At 44.3% G+C, this 17,240-nt stretch overlaps 2 protein-coding genes across 2 annotated transcripts; one reads left to right on the plus strand and one right to left on the minus strand.

Moving 5' to 3' along the window:
- Positions 1-4,921: 4,921 nt before the first annotated feature.
- Positions 4,922-11,086, plus strand: LOC140065090 (uncharacterized). Its single transcript, XM_072112576.1, has 8 exons — positions 4,922-5,240; positions 5,408-5,630; positions 5,817-5,900; positions 6,306-6,394; positions 7,295-7,480; positions 7,548-7,685; positions 8,120-8,312; positions 10,036-11,086. Exons 1-8 carry the CDS (start codon positions 5,202-5,204, stop codon positions 10,317-10,319), a joined length of 1,236 nt encoding a protein of 411 aa, XP_071968677.1. The 5' UTR covers positions 4,922-5,201; the 3' UTR covers positions 10,320-11,086.
- A 219-nt stretch (positions 11,087-11,305) lies between these two features.
- Positions 11,306-16,388, minus strand: BIRC5 (baculoviral IAP repeat containing 5). The gene is made up of 4 exons (XM_072112577.1): positions 16,138-16,388; positions 12,148-12,257; positions 11,929-12,046; positions 11,306-11,538 (listed from the first exon to the last, which is right to left on the minus strand). Exons 1-4 carry the CDS (start codon positions 16,285-16,287, stop codon positions 11,449-11,451), a joined length of 468 nt encoding a protein of 155 aa, XP_071968678.1. The 5' UTR covers positions 16,288-16,388; the 3' UTR covers positions 11,306-11,448.
- Positions 16,389-17,240: the final 852 nt, after the last annotated feature.

A 17,240-nucleotide genomic window follows, 5' to 3' on the forward strand; every position in this document is an offset into this window, starting at 1 on the left:
TTGGAAATTATTGGGAATCCTCTCTCTGTAACATTGTGTGTGTGTAAGGGTATGTATAGTGTGTGTGTATGTATGTATGTAGTGTGTGTGTGTATGTATGTATGTAGTGTGTATGTATGTATGTAGTGTGTGTGTGTAAGGGTATGTATAGTGTGTGTGTATGTATGTATGTAGTGTGTGTATGTATGTATGTAGTGTGTATGTATGTATGTAGTGTGTGTGTGTAAGGGTATGTATAGTGTGTGTGTATGTATGTATGTAGTGTGTGTGTGTAAGGGTATGTATAGTGTGTATATGTAGTTGTATGTACACTATGTAGTGTGTGTATGTATGTAGTGTGTTTGAGTGTGTACAAGTATGTGTAATGTGTCTGTATGTGTGTATATGTACAGTATGCATATGTATATTGTGTGTGTATGTAATTCTGTTTATGTGCATATGTATGTAGTGTGTGTAATTGTATATATGTGTACATATAGTGTGTATGTATTGTGCGTTTGAATGTAGTGTGCTTGTGTATGTATCTGTATGTATGTGTGTGGGAATGTAGTGTACATATCTATAGTATTGTGTGTATGTAATTCTGTTTATGTGCGTATGTATGTAGTGTGTAATTGTATGTATGTATTGTGTATGTATGAATGTAGTGTGTTTGTGTATGTATGTATACTGTGTGTGTATATGTAGTGTACATATGTATAGTATTGTGTGTATGTAATTCTGTGTGTAGATATAGTCTGTATGTACTGTGTTTGTGTGTATGTATAGTGTGTGTGTGTGTTATTTGCATATGTGTGTATTTACAGTATGTGTGTATGTATATTGTTTGTGACTGTACAAGTTTGTATGTAGAATTTGTGTGCTTATAATGTATGTGTATAAGTGTTTATGTCTACATAAGGTATATATCTATGTAGGTAAACATGTATTTATATGTATGTGGATTCTATGACTGTCCCCACACCGAATCTATGCGCCCATAAAAGCCCCTGGGAAAGTTGGGTGACTCTAGTCTATGACCCCCAATCCCAGCGCAGGTGAGCAGAGACGGTGTAGATGACAAAGGGTTAATGCGGGTGACGGCGCCAGGTGTCGGGCAGCGTCTTGTGGTTCTATTCCTGGAAGAGGGCGGGACGTGACAGTGGGATGAGGAGCGGCCTGCTTTACTGTACACATTAGGGTTAAGTGGCGAGGTCTTCAGGGAAGTCATCCCTTCCTGTGTCACGGCGAGGAATGCTGCTGCCCGTGCGTCATAATCCCCGGAATTATATTCCTGTTAGCTCCGCCTCAGACGCACTTCCTTGTTTCCATGACAACAGGCCCATTAAGGAAACACACAGATTCCTATCTGGGTGCCAGGAAATTTGGAGGGGGGCCGGCGGGGGGGCTTAGTGCCTGGGATCCCATAACACCTGTATGAACAAGTCCAGGGGGGGCCTGCCAGACGCTTCTATAGGTTCTCTGTCTGAGAGGAGGGTAACCCCGGGCACCGCCGTCACCTACCAGACCACACAATGGCAGCATTGTCACCCGCCACCGTCACCTTACACGCAATTAGCTTCTTGTGTTCCCTGTTACCAGCTCTAGCACAGCTCTCACATCCAGCTTTCCCAGTTTCCTGATCGGCAAACCATTCCACTCATAACACAGCATTAAGGAATTGCCATGTAAGCAATCGTCTACACTCAATTGACCCAGAGTTCCCTCTGTTATGAGCTCCTGCAGAGCATCCAGCTTTCCCAGTTTCCTGAATGGCAAAACAGTCATAAACCAGCTGCCAGCGATTTTCTACACAAAATTGTCCCACACTTACGTCATGTTACATGCATATAACTTTCCTCTGTTCTGTTATCAGACCCAAAATGTGTAATTTTTCAAACATCCAGCTTTCCCAGGCTCCTGTACTACTCATAGAGGAGTTGCCATGTATTTTGCCCCTTGTCACACGCATCCATCATGTTACATGCCTCTATTCTCTGTTATCAGCTGCACTCGTAATAAGCACTTTATCCCATCCAGCTTTCTCAGCCTCCAGAAAGGCAAATCATAAAGGAGTTGCCATGTAAGCGATTGTCTACACAAAATGTTCTTATTGTCACGTTGCATGCAGTTATTTTGTAAGATTCCTCCAGCTGAGTGCTCCCTACGATGTTAACTTTATCACACCCAGCTTTCCCAGTCTCCTGAATGGCAAACTACCCTTAAAGGCCTATAATGGAATTGCCTTGTAAGCGATTGTCTGTGATGACCATGTATAACCCCCTGTCCAGCATGGTGGCTTAGTCATGTGTGACTTCCAGTGACCGCCACATTACAGGAATAGGTAGCTGTACACGCAGCTCTCCCCCTTCGGACGACATCACTTTCCCAGAACCCTGTCCGCCGCGCCGGGGGATTACGCCACGGCTCCACTCAGTAGTTTGTGTAGTGGTTGCCATGGTTACCACTCATCCTCATCCCAGTTTCCAAACATTTACAGAAACATTTCCACACCAGATTCCTGAAGGGTGCGCTCATGGCCGAAAGCAGCTGCAGGGCGGGATCTCTGCGGGGAAGACGGAGACAGAGGGGAATCCCTCTCCTAGACACACAAGCAATACACATATGGGAGTAGTAGTACTGTGCTGTGCCCTGTATACAGGATGGGAGTAGTAGTACTGTACTGTGCCCTCTATACAGGATGGGAGTAGTAGTACTGTGCCCATATATACCGGATAGGAGTAGTAGTACTGTGCTGTGCCCATATATACAGGATAGGAGTAGTAGTACTGTGCTGTGCCCTGTATACAGGATGGGAGTAGTAGTACTGTGCCCATATATACCGGATAGGAGTAGTAGTACTGTGCTGTGCCCATATATACAGGATAGGAGTAGTAGTATTGTGCTGTGCCCTGTATACAGGATGGGAGTAGTAGTACTGTGCCCATATGTACCGGATAGGAGTAGTAGTACTGTGCTGTGCCCATATATACAGGATAGGAGTAGTAGTATTGTGCTGTTCCCTGTATACAGGATGGGAGTAGTAGTACTGTGCCCATATATACCGGATAGGAGTAGTAGTACTGTGCTGTGCCCATATATACAGGATAGGAGTAGCAGTACTGTGCTGTGCCCTGTATACAGGATGGGAGTAGAAGTACTACTACTGTGCCCTGTATACAGGATGGGAGTAGTAGTACTGTGCTCTGTATACAGGATGGGAGTAGTAGTACTGGGCTGTGCTAATATATACAGGATAGGAGTAGTAGTACTGTGCCCATATATACAGGATAGGAGTAATAGTACTGGGCTGTGACCATGTATACCGGATAGGAGTAGTAGTACTGTGCTGTGCCCATATATACAGGATAGGAGTAGTAGTACTGTGCCCATATATACAGGATAGGAGTAGTAGTACTGGTCTGTGACCATGTATACCGGATAGGAGTAGTAGTACTGTGCTGTGCCCATATATACAAGATAGGAGTAGTAGTACTGTGCTGTGCTCATATATACAGGATAGAAGTAGTAGTACTGTGCTGTGCCCATATATACAGGATAGGAGTAGTAGTACTGTACTGTACCCATATATACAGGATCGGAGTAGTAGTACTGTGCTGTGCCCATACATACAGGATAGGAGTAATAGTACTGTGCTGTGCCCATATATACAAGATAGGAGTAGTAGTACTGTGCTGTGCTCATATATACAGGATAGAAGTAGTAGTACTGTGCTGTGCCCATATATACAGGATAGGAGTAGTAGTACTGTGCTCATATATACTGGATAGGAGTAGTAGTACAGTGCCCATATATACAGGATAGGAGTAGTAGTGCTGTGTTGTGCCCATATACAGCGGATATGAGTAGTAGTACTGTGCTCATATATACAGGATAGGAGTAGTAGTACTGTGCTGTGTCCATATATACAGGATAGGAGTAGTAGTACTGTGCTGTGTACATAAATACAGGATAGGAGTAGTAGTACTGTGCTGTACCCATTTATACAGGATAGGAATAGTAGTACTGTGCTGTGCCTATATATACAGGATAGGAGTAGTAGTACTGTGCTGTGCTCATATTTACAGGATAGGAGTAGTAGTACTGTGCTGTGCCCATATACACCGGATAGGAGTAGCAGTTTTGTGATGTGCCCATATATACAGGGTAAACAATAGTTGGGGTCCAGTAACTTCATGTTACACCCTACTTTACATAATAACCAGCATCTCCCAGACTTCTGAATTTCTCCATTATTAAAAGTCTCTTCTTCATAAGTGGGATATTTGACATTTTTGGTTCTAGAAAAGTTGGGTCACAGCTGTTCTGCTTTTGAGATCAAATTTTGTATTGGGGTGCAGCAATAATAACCACAGAGGAAATTACGTCCTGGTGTAATAAGCAGATGCCAATTTTATGACTTTTACTCAATTTCTTGGGTAAAGTCAAATACTTTTCTTTGGAAATTAGATCATGGCTGAAATGATAAGAAAAGTCTGAATCACATTTGGCTCTTCTGTGGGTCCAGTGTGGGCAAGGCTCATTTTAGTCATTACTATTGAGATTGATTCTCATATTTTCCTAACAGCATTATACCCTATAAAAGGGGCATCAGATTAGTTGCTAGGGGAAACGGTTGCGCCACAGCTGTAGTGGAACAATTTGTTATGACTTAAAGGGATTGTCCTCAAATAAAACATTTTTTCTCTATGCCCTGTTCTGTGTTTAAACAATGAATATGGGCTTTTTCTAACATTTTGGGATCATCTCTTTGAAACAGGGTTAAAAATTAAATTCCCAAAGAAGATGTACACTAAATGTGCAGCCATTGCGTCCTAGCGACCAATCAGATCGCTTCTTTTATCTTAAAACCTCCTCAACGAATGTAAGAGCTGAAATCTGATTGGCTACCAATTAAAACGACTCCATGTAACATCCGCGTTCGTTTTTCTGGCATTTTATGACAGGAAATAGATCAAAAATTTTATTTTCTGGCGACAAAGCCGTTTGTGTTCTTCTTGAACGGGACCGCTTGGTTGCGACTGAAAGACTACAACTTCCGGCATGCCCGCTCTGCCTTCCTGTGCGCGCCGCCTGTTAAATCGCGCGCGAGGCATCACGGAAAATGTAGTCCTGTGGTGCTGACGGTGCAGAAGAGCTAAAGTAAAGGTTCTCCCAGAATGCACTGGGGCTTCTTGGGTTCAAATTCCTAAGTTTTGCTTATGTTGAAGACGGCAGTTGCCTTGGGGCTCCTCTGCAGGGTACAGTATGCACTTTCTATACCTTGTTGTATGCATCTTTATATACCATAAGACATACACAGTGCACTGCTGCAGCTATGTAAATCTGACTAATGTGAACACTACCCTGTCAGTCTGCAAAAATGTCAACTATTATAATGTTTTCTAACAATTTCTCCATCTTTCAGGTCAGACGGACATCAGCTCGTCATCTCTATACAGATCCTGCACCATTTTGGATCCCCACGGTCCGATCCATTTATTCTAGGGGCCGAATCGGAAGAATAATGGCCTCCGTGGTGGTGGACCTGCGCAGCGACACCGTTACCAAGCCTTGTGCGGAGATGAGGAGGGCCATGGCGGAGGCAGAGGTTGGGGATGATGTCTATGGAGAAGACCCCACTGTGAATGGTGAGGAGGGGGGTGACATTAAAGGGGTCCTCTAAGCATTTACCCCGATTATATACCAGAAAGCATGTAGGTGGGTGTCTGACCATGGTACATCATGGTGGGATAGTCATCTGCATTGTATATCCGGGGTTGGGGTAGCCCTTTAAACGGAAATTATCTAATGCATACTTATACGTATCTGCACAGAGATCCAGCGATACGCAGCGCAGCTCCTCGGAACGGAAGACGCCCTCTTTGTGACCAGCGGGACCATGGGAAATCTGATCTCAGGTGAGTGAAGTGAAAAATCATCCCCCCCCCCCCAATTTTGAAATGTGTTTTGCATTTCTAAGATCTCTGCTTGCTGTCGGTGAATGTTATCATTCACTTAACCCTGAGGCTAGACTTTTCCATCTTGTCCACCAGACAGATGCACATCATGCTTTAGCAGAGCTCTTCCTGGTGGATGTATAGTATCGCTGCTTCTGTCTTTCACTGACAACAAGCAGAGATCTTGAAAATGGTGAATTATTCAAGTTTTAGTTTTTCCAGCAGGCAGACTGTGGAAGTTTATTCAAACTGTAACCAGTAGCGGTAGATGAAGGTGTGTGTTGTGAAAGTAAAGGTTGCAGGAGGGTTCAGGATGTATGAAGGTGCTAGATCCTGTCCTATGTTATTTCCCATCTCTCTCCGCAGTCATGGTTCACTGTCGGCATCGAGCATCTGAGATCTTGCTTGGGGATGAATCTCACCTCTACTTCTATGAGCAAGGAGGTGTGGCACAGGTAAGTCACCTGAGGTAGATGAACATTCTCCAAGTAGATTATATTATACCGCCACCTGGTGTCTGCTGCTTGTAATAGCAGGGGTATGGGCAGCAGATCATAGTTTTTCTTAAAAGGGTTGACCAGTTTAAAAAAAAAAATATTGTTTATATGATGAAAAATTATACAATTTTCTGTATCAATTCCTCACAGCAGATCTCGGCTTGCTGTTATTCGGTAGAAAGCTTCTATGTTTACCTCCATGGGATAGAAACTGGTCCATGGTCATGTGATGTTACACAGGCGCACGGCTCATGATATCCCTGGTCATGTGATGTCACACAGGTGCACGGCTCATGATATGCCTGGTCATGTGATGTCACACAGGTGCACAGCTCATGATATCCCTGGTCATGTGATGTCACACAGGTGCACAGCTCATGATATGCCTGGTCATGTGATGTCACACAGGTGCACAGCTCATGATATCCCTGGTCATGCGAGTCACAGAGAGCAGCTATGCAAAATGTGGTGATTGTAAAGACAACGGCGCAGATGCCTTTAGAGAACATACACACAGCGGCACGGTGGCTGAGTGGGTAGCACTTCTGCCTTGCAGCGCTGGAGTCCTGGGTTCAAGTCCCACCCAGGTCAACATCTGCAAAGAGTTTGTATGTTCTCTCCGTGTTTGCGTGGGTTTCCTCTGGGTCCTCCCAAACTCCAAAACATACTGTTAGGTTGTTTAGATTGTGAGCCCCATTGGGGACAGGGACCGATTTGACATGCTTTGTGCAGCGCTGCATAATCTGTAGGCGCTATATAATTATTATATATTGTCTAAATTGGATCCCCCTGTAGCACCCGTCTGCTGGAAGTTGCAGAACTTGTCACTGTTGATAAGTCGTGTCTTGTCTCTCGCAGGTTGCAGGAGTCTTTTCTCGCCCCGTGCGGACCCTGAAGGACGGTCGTCTAGATCTGAAGGATTTGGAGAATAAAATCCAGCATGGATACCCCGATCCACACTTTGGTCAGACACGTCTCATCTGCCTGGAGAACAGCCACAACCGCACAGGGGGGCGCGTGTTACCCCTGTCCTACATGAGGGAGGTGGGTGCAGTGCACCCTGCTGTGTTATATGTCATACCTCTGTAATTACCTTTATCACTCTCTGCAGGTGCGGGAGCTGGCGGATCGCTATGGACTGAAGATCCACCTCGATGGGGCGCGACTGCTCAATGCTGCAGAGGCGCTGGGGGTGGAGCCGGCGGAGATCGTCAGACTATGTGACTCCGTCTCACTGTGTCTTTCAAAAGTACGTACCCGTGGCTATAGCAATATCCGACAGCGGTTACATGGACACAGTGCCCACGTTTATTAAAGTGTCTGCGCCCATTTTGTATCTGAAGCTGCACTGAAAAAGAACGTGCAATCTGCTTGTACATGTATTATAAAGTGTCTGCGCCAGTTTTGTGTTGCAGCTTCTCGGTGTCTGACAAGACAGAAAAAAATGTGCAGCTAAAGGGGCTGTTAGTGCACAATTCAGCAACATGAACAAATTGCACTAAAAAAAAAAAAAAATGGTGCCCACTTCCAGAGCAGTGGAGCGGGCGGCAGATTCATGAAGACCCTGCGCCAGTTTTGATGAATCTGGCGCCCCCTGCAGACTACACAGGCAACTGCACATAGTTCAGGCTGCACTAGTTCTGATAAATGTGGGTCATTGTCTATTCTTGTGTTTGATTGCAGGGACTTGGGGCGCCCATTGGTTCCTTAATTGGGGGAAAGTCGGATTTTATTGCTGAGGCCCGGCGGGCAAGGAAGATGCTTGGAGGAGGGATGCGCCAGGTTGGAGTACTGGCTGCCGCCGGACTGGTGGCGTTGAGACGTGCCAAGGATAACGTGAGGCTGGATCATCAGAATGCCAAGATGTTTGCCAAAGGTAAGAGGCTACAGGGCAGCGCCAGCTAAGTAAGAGGCATCCAGCTACACGGCTACAGAGCCGGGGTGACTTACCTCTACCAGAAAGATCAGGAGCCTAACTATCTGACAACAGCAAGCACTGATCTAGTTCTAGACTAATATTGGAATGAATAGAAATAGAAAAGCATGGCTGCTCTATCCCAGGATCTGCGCCGCACCTGTCCGCTTTACAGAATTGCATCTGAGCTCTGGTAAGAGGGACTCTGCAGAGATAACAGCCTTATTCTGGAGCAGCCTATTAAACTGGTCTTATACTGGGAGGAGCGGAAGGGACTCCTGGCCTCATGCTATGGAGTCTGTGCAGGTCATATAGTGTATTGCTGGGGATGTTTGCACTTTGTACTCTTTGCAGTAAGGAAGGCAGTGGGGGATGGAGAGTCCGAAGTATCAGGTCCTAAAACTTCTAGTAGTATGTAAGGGTTGTTATTTTTGCAGATCTCCACAGGTTGGGCATGTGACCTATATTCCGATATCTGTTATATGTCACACACACCTAACAATGTGACACTTATGAGCTAAGGTCTACACCCAGTGTGATATAGGTTTCAATATTGCCAAATTTACCATAGAATCTGACAAAGCCTTTGGGCTGGGTCCATTTTCTGGAGATCTATGGTGAAAGTGGGTACAGTACTATGGGGTATTGAAACCTCAGATCCAGGATATGCATTAAAGGGGTTGTCCACTTTCAGCAAATAATTGATATGGTTTGTGTAAAGAAAAGTTATACAATTTTTCATTATACTTTCTGTATCAATTCCTCCACTGTTTTCTAGATCTCTGCTTGCTGTCATTCTACAGGAAGCTTCATTACTTCCAGTGTATAGAAATCTGACCATGGTCACACAGGTGCACAGCTCGTTAGTATCAGAGCTGTGTCATATAACGAGCCGTGCACCTGTGTGACCATGGGCAGATTTCTATCCACTGGAAGTAAACATATAGAATGACAGCAAGCAGAGATGTAGAAAACTGAGGAATAGTTACAGAAAGTATATTGAAAAATTGAATAACTTCCTTACACAAACCGTATGAATTATTTGTTGAAAGTGGACAACCCCTTTAAGGAAAGTCTACACCAGTGGTGGCGGACCTATGGCACGGGTGCCCTCTCTGTGTGCCTCTTACTTTCCACTGTATTGGTGTCCTCAGGAAGCCAATACTATTGGGAGCTGTGACAAAGTGGGGAGCAATAAGTTACTGCTTAAATTGATGTGTTGGCACTTTGCAAACAATAAGTGGGTTGTCTTGTAATTTGGACACTCACTCTCTAAAAGGTTTAATATTCATCAAGATAAAAACGAAGAATTTTCTCTAGAATGACAGATTTCTGGGACACAAGAAAGGGTTTCAATTTTATCATCACCCATCCACAATCTTTTTTTCCTCTTAAGTCCTGCATCCTGCCCCTCCATTCTGGAGTCTCCCTTAAATACATGATACACGGATCAGATTTCCTATTCTGGGGCCAAATGCATCATAGATGGCAGATCTTTGGGAGTTGTCCTTTCATTCTCCATCCTGCCAGGATATCTAGAAACCTAAAAAGATCAATAGAGTAGATCTGTGTTGGTGGGGGATGTTGCATTCTGTGAGATATGGCACCACCCCTGCTCACAGGTCGTGTCTGGTAGTGCAGCCTGTTATCCCACTTACATGTAACCATCTATTTTTCCTTGCAGCGGTCCAGGATTTGGCCTCTCCCATCTGCAGCACAGACCCCGCTGAGGTGGAGAGTAACATGGTGATGCTCACAGTTACACCGCCATTACTGGGACAGGATCTGTGTGATCGGCTCAGCACAGAGGATCAGTCTGGGGTGGTGGTGAAAGCGCTGGCCTTCTCTCCGGTGAGAGTGCGGCTCGTGTGGCATCGTGACGTCTCCACCGAGAACACCCTGCAGGCGCTAGAGAAGCTGAAGGGCGTGCTACTAAACTACAGAGATGGGGAGACACCCAGGGGGTAATCCCAGGACCGCCATGCCTTATGGTGAAAATATCTATTAAAAGAAGGGGTAGATCTGTAACCTCCCTCCTGTCAGACAGAGACTCTAAGACAACTATATACTATACTGTCCACAAATCTTAGAAGGCCAACAAGGTTTATTGGATTATGCGGCTACTGCACTCCCTACACTAATCTGTGCCTAGATGGGGCCGACACTAGTCAACAGCATGAAAAGCCCCCCTATAGTGATTACACAGCTGTGAACAGGGTGGAGCTGTAGTACCCGACACAGACACACTCATATGCATGGTGCTGTGCATGTGTAAAATTAAAGGGGGCTGCTGCCTGTATACCTCAGATCAGTGGAAGCCTGTCATTTAAACAGTGACGTCTTTACCTCTATAGGAGCTCCCCTTAAAAAAAAAATGGAGCCGAAATTTATTTCGACACGCACATGTCTAGAACAGAAATTATGGAACTGGTGACCCCCTTCCACTTTACTCAGTGGTATAACCAGGAAGAACTCACAGGGACATTGGGAAATCTCAGGATACGTGTTACCACCCCCCAACCCCAACTCAGGGTCTTGTCTGATATATATATAGCAAAATTTAGATCAATCTCAATGTTGTGTAGAATGTTCATGTATTGCAACGTGTAGGAAGTAATAATGAGACCTGTAACAATGTTCATGTCACCTGATTGTTATGTATTTTACACTTACTGTTAAAAAAAATCAAATAAATTGTTGTTTGAGAAAAAAATGGTGACATTGAGTAACAATAAATAGATGGCAACAATATGCAAATTGATGTAATTAAATTGCCTCATTCCAACCCTGAAGCCAAACAACATAATGTCTTATCATTGTCTAGTGTGGCGATCATCAGAGGGGCAGGGAGAGTCTCGGACTACTGTACTATACTGTACACAGTGTAGACATTGGGGATTCCCCCCATTATATCACCTCTGTGTTTCCTGGAAAGAGCTGATGGACTATTTACATCCTAACAGGGGAGAAGAGATTTATTAGAGGGGGATTCTTAGTACATACAGCAGGCAATCGTGTGTATAAAATCTCCAGGTAGAGCAGAACAAACCAACAAGAAAATATTAACAGTATATACACAGGACATCAGGGGAGGGGGTCACTCGTCTTTATCCAGCTCCTCCAGTGACCCTCGCACCGTCTGTGCCTTCGTTTGGAACTTGTCGATGTGCTGGGTCATCACTTTACTCTGGGGGAGAAGAAATGGGAAATTATTGGGATGTGTCAGGTGTGGGGCGCCCTCTGCTGGTCTCACTGCTGTACTAAGAACCGGATAGATTTTTATACCATTGATCCCATCGGTCCACAATACCATCGCAACATAAAACAATACTTGGGTCAGCACCAATCAGTGCTCCAGCTTCTGTATAACTACTACTCCCAGCATTCTCTAGTTCTACTAGCGTTCAGGAAGAGCCAAGTAATTAATTCCCCTAAACCGCACCACATCAGTCCGTGCTCAGATACTGTACAGAATTGATGTGTAATACCAAACATGGACAGAAGTGGCGCTGTTTCTTGGAGACCACTTCTGAGCCGCTGATTTGATAGAAAGAGTCTCTAGTAAAGTTACATTTACCATCTTTATCTTCACCCGCTCCTTGTCCAGCTTCAGGAACTCGCTGAGCGTCAGCTCTTCGGCCTTCTTCTTCAGGGCGATGAAGGGACAGGCGGGGGAGTGCTTCTTGTGTTCATCCCTGAAACAGCATAGAAGTTATAAAGGAAAACCTGAACCCTCCACCCCAATTACAAGCCCAAAAACCGAGGCAGCGCCCCCTGCACACGGGAGGACACTCACATGGGGTCATCCTCCGGCTCCCATCCTTCCAGCTCCTTCAGGCAGAAGAAACACTGAGCGACATCCGGGCTGTTCCCTCCAGGACAATGGATGAAGCCGGCGGCCGCCATCTGTGGGAGGAGGATAATAGTCACAATCCAGCACCACAACACAAGCTACGTATACACAGCCATACCCCTACATACATATACTGTACACTGCAAGTATATAGAACTACACAAGTCTATAATAATAGCGCCATCATATACTGCAGCGCTGTACAGCCGCCATGGCTAGTTGGGTGGGGAGAGAGGGAAGGGCGGCAATTACCATATGTAATGTACCATATACCTCATCCAGACCTACATTTACACATTCAGACTCTATATGTAAAACTTTCCTATACCTACAAATACACCCCTCTATGTAACCATACACCCTCCCAGGGTAACATACACACCTACAGCACCTGTGCAGAGACTTCCATGTACAGGCAGTCCCCGGGTTACATACAAGATAGGGTTCTGTAGGTTTGTTCTTAAGTTGAATTTGTATGTAAGTTGGAACTGTAAACTTTATCATTGTAATCCCAGACAGAACTTTTTTGGTCTCTGTGACAATTGGATTTTAAAAATGTTGGGTTGTCATAAGAATCAGGAGTAACAATAAAGCTTCATTACAGACACCTCTGATAACTGTTATAGCTGTTTATTGTAGCCTAGGACTAAAGTAAAGTAACTTACCAACATCCAGAGGTCCGTATGTAAGTCGAGTGTTCTTAAGTAGGTGATCGCCTGTATATACATCTGTTTAACCATCCCATACATTTACCTGCACATAAAGCCATTCATATCTCTGTATGTACCACCTACAGACATCCATCCCCTCTATGTATACATTATCTCCTATATACATACATACAAATAGAGACGTTTATATTCCCACCCTTATATGTATATAGCTTTTTACTGCATTTACACCATGCATAGCCCTGTCTCATATACATATATATACACATAAATACACACACACACATATATACATACATATATACAGAGCCCTATATACTTAATGATGCTGTATAGAGCCCTACATGTATACACAGCCTCCTATATAACTAGTGACACTGTACACAGCCCCTACATGTATACAGCCCCCAATATACCTATATATATATATATATGAGCCCTACATGTATACACAGCCTCCTATATACCTACTGATACTGTACATAGCCCTGTCTATATATAGAGCCCTAGATGTATACAGCCCCCTATATACCTAGTGACACTGTACATACCCCTGTCTCTCTATATATACAGCCCTACATGTATACACAGCCCCCTATATACCTAGCTATACTGTACATAGCCCTGTCTCTATATAGAGCCCTACATGTATATACAGCCTCCTATACACCTAGCTATACTGTACATAGCCCTGTCTCTCTCGTATATTATATATATATAGCCCTACATGTATACACAGCGATACTGTACATAGCCCTGTCTCTCTATATATATATACAGCCCTACATGTATACACAGCCTCCCATATACCTAGTGATACAGTAGACAGCCCTGTCTCTATATATATACAGCCCTACATGTATACACAGCCTCCTATATACCTAGCGATACTGTACATAGCCCTGTCTCTATATATACACAGCCCTACATGTATACACAGCCTCCTATATACCTAGTGATACTGTACATAGCCCTGTCTCTCTATATATACAGCCCTACATGTATACACAGCCTCCCATATACCTAGCGATACTGTACATAGCCCTGTCTCTCTATATATACAGCCCTACATGTATACACAGCCTCCTATATACCTAGTGATACTGTACATAGCCCTGTCTCTCTATATATACAGCCCTACATGTATACACAGCCTCCCATATACCTAGCGATACTGTACATAGCCCTGTCTCTCTATATATACAGCCCTACATGTATACACAGCCTCCTATACACCTAGTGATACTGCATATAGCCCTGTCTCTCTCTCTATATATATATATATACAGCCCTACATGTATACACAGCCTCCTATATACCTAGCGATACTGTACATAGCCCTGTCTCTCTATATATACAGCCCTACATGTATACACAGCCTCCTATATACCTAGTGATACTGTACATAGCCCTGTCTCTCTATATATATACAGCCCTACATGTATACACAGCCTCCCATATACCTAGTGATACAGTAGACAGCCCTGTCTCTCTATATATACAGCCCTACATGTATACACAGCCTCCTATATACCTAGTGATACAGTAGACAGCCCTGTCTCTATATATATACAGCCCTACATGTATACACAGCCTCCTATATACCTAGCGATACTGTACATAGCCCTGTCTCTATATATACACAGCCCTACATGTATACACAGCCTCCTATATACCTAGTGATACTGTACATAGCCCTGTCTCTCTATATATACAGCCCTACATGTATACACAGCCTCCTATACACCTAGTGATACTGCATATAGCCCTGTCTCTCTCTCTATATATATATATATATATATATACAGCCCTACATGTATACACAGCCTCCTATATACCTAGCGATACTGTACATAGCCCTGTCTCTCTATATATACAGCCCTACATGTATACACAGCCTCCTATATACCTAGTGATACTGTACATAGCCCTGTCTCTCTATATATATACAGCCCTACATGTATACACAGCCTCCCATATACCTAGTGATACAGTAGACAGCCCTGTCTCTCTATATATACAGCCCTACATGTATACACAGCCTCCTATATACCTAGTGATACAGTAGACAGCCCTGTCTCTATATATATACAGCCCTACATGTATACACAGCCTCCTATATACCTAGTGATACTGTACATAGCCCTGTCTCTCTATATATACAGCCCTACATGTATACACAGCCTCCTATACACCTAGTGATACTGCATATAGCCCTGTCTCTCTCTCTATATATATATATACAGCCCTACATGTATACACAGCCTCCTATATACCTAGCGATACTGTACATAGCCCTGTCTCTATATATACACAGCCCTACATGTATACACAGCCTCCTATATACCTAGTGATACAGTAGACAGCCCTGTCTCTATATATATACAGCCCTACATGTATACACAGCCTCCCATATACCTAGCGATACTGTACATAGCCCTGTCTCTCTATATATACAGCCCTACATGTATACACAGCCTCCTATACACCTAGTGATACTGCATATAGCCCTGTCTCTCTCTCTCTATATATATATACAGCCCTACATGTATACACAGCCTCCTATATACCTAGCGATACTGTACATAGCCCTGTCTCTCTATATATACAGCCCTACATGTATACACAGCCTCCTATATACCTAGTGATACTGTACATAGCCCTGTCTCTCTATATATACAGCCCTACATGTATACACAGCCTCCCATATACCTAGCGATACTGTACATAGCCCTGTCTCTCTATATATACAGCCCTACATGTATACACAGCCTCCTATACACCTAGTGATACTGCATATAGCCCTGTCTCTCTCTCTCTATATATATATACAGCCCTACATGTATACACAGCCTCCTATATACCTAGCGATACTGTACATAGCCCTGTCTCTCTATATATACAGCCCTACATGTATACACAGCCTCCTATATACCTAGTGATACTGTACATAGCCCTGTCTATATATAGAGCCCTAGATGTATACAGCCCCCTATATACCTAGTGATACTGTACATAGCCCTGTCTCTATATATACAGCCCTACATGTATACACAGCCTCCTATATACCTAGTGATACTGTACATAGCCATGTCTCTATATATAGAGCCCTACATGTATACACAGCCCCCTATATACCTAGTGATACTGTACATAGCCATGTCTCTATATATAGAGCCCTACATGTATACACAGCCCCCTATATACCTAGTTATATACACATCCCTATGTGTATCCTATATGTAGTGACGTCACGCCTCACCCGCTCCGGTGTACAGGCGCAGCCCTCCGTGAAGGGCCAGTTGTTGAAGGTCCGCTCCCGTGTGTCTTGCATGTAAAGGCGCCATTCATCGGGCAGGCCGGGGTCTCCGGGCCGCAGAGCCGGCAGGACGAGCGGGGAGTTATTCACCATGGCGGACAATTCAAAACTAGCGCTGCGGTGACGTCACCGCGCACAGCACCACGGGAGAAGAAGCGCCGTGTGCAATGACGTAAACAGAGCTCCGCCTCCAATCAAAACTACGACTCCCGGAATGCACTGCGGTATGACGTCTGCAACAAACTTTATTGATAAATTAACGGACAGGCAGCAGCATTTGCCATAATGTTTCTTCACCAAACTTAAATAGATGTGTTCTTATTTTCCACCATTTTTATAATCTGTGCTTGCTGTCAGTGACTGGAACCTTCTTTTTAGCCACAGAGTGTGAAGAGTATCAGCAGCAACAAGTAACCTCATACTTCCCACAGCAGAGGTTTTGTCACTATTGTATCAGTCAGTGACATCCTGGAATCTTGACTGATACATTGTAACAGACTACGAGCACTATAAGTGAGAGATGATGTACATAGATCGCAGGGGGATTGTCTGTACTGCATGTGAGCCTGTTACCCAGCTTTCTGAGAATGCTGAGCGGTAGTCTAGCATGGTATGTAGGGACGGGAGTACCCCTGTGCAACAATGACATTCAGGACATTACAAGAGCTGGGTAACAGCCTGCAGAAATATAGCAACACGTGTCTACGCTTGAGGGTGAAGACACACGTGGGGTTTTTGGGCCGTTTTTAGTTGGTGCGTTTTCAGATCGTAAAAAACGCATCCGTTTTTAAAAACGCATGCGCTTTTGTCCGTTTCCCGAATTTGCGCAATTAAAAACGGACAAAAAGCGCATGCGTTTTCAAAAACGGATGCATTTAACGCGTGCATTTTTTTACGATCTGGAAACGCACTAACTAAAAACGGCCCAAAAACGCCACGTGTGTCTTCACCCTGAGGCTGCGTTCACACATTCCATTCTACGCGCTTGTTAGCGAATGCTAAATCTATGGAAGTTCCAGTGGATATCACCCAGCTTTCCCAGAAAC

The sequence above is a fragment of the Engystomops pustulosus genome, chromosome 6 (assembly GCF_040894005.1).
Source record: "Engystomops pustulosus chromosome 6, aEngPut4.maternal, whole genome shotgun sequence".
In the NCBI taxonomy this organism is placed as follows: Eukaryota; Metazoa; Chordata; class Amphibia; order Anura; family Leptodactylidae; genus Engystomops; species Engystomops pustulosus.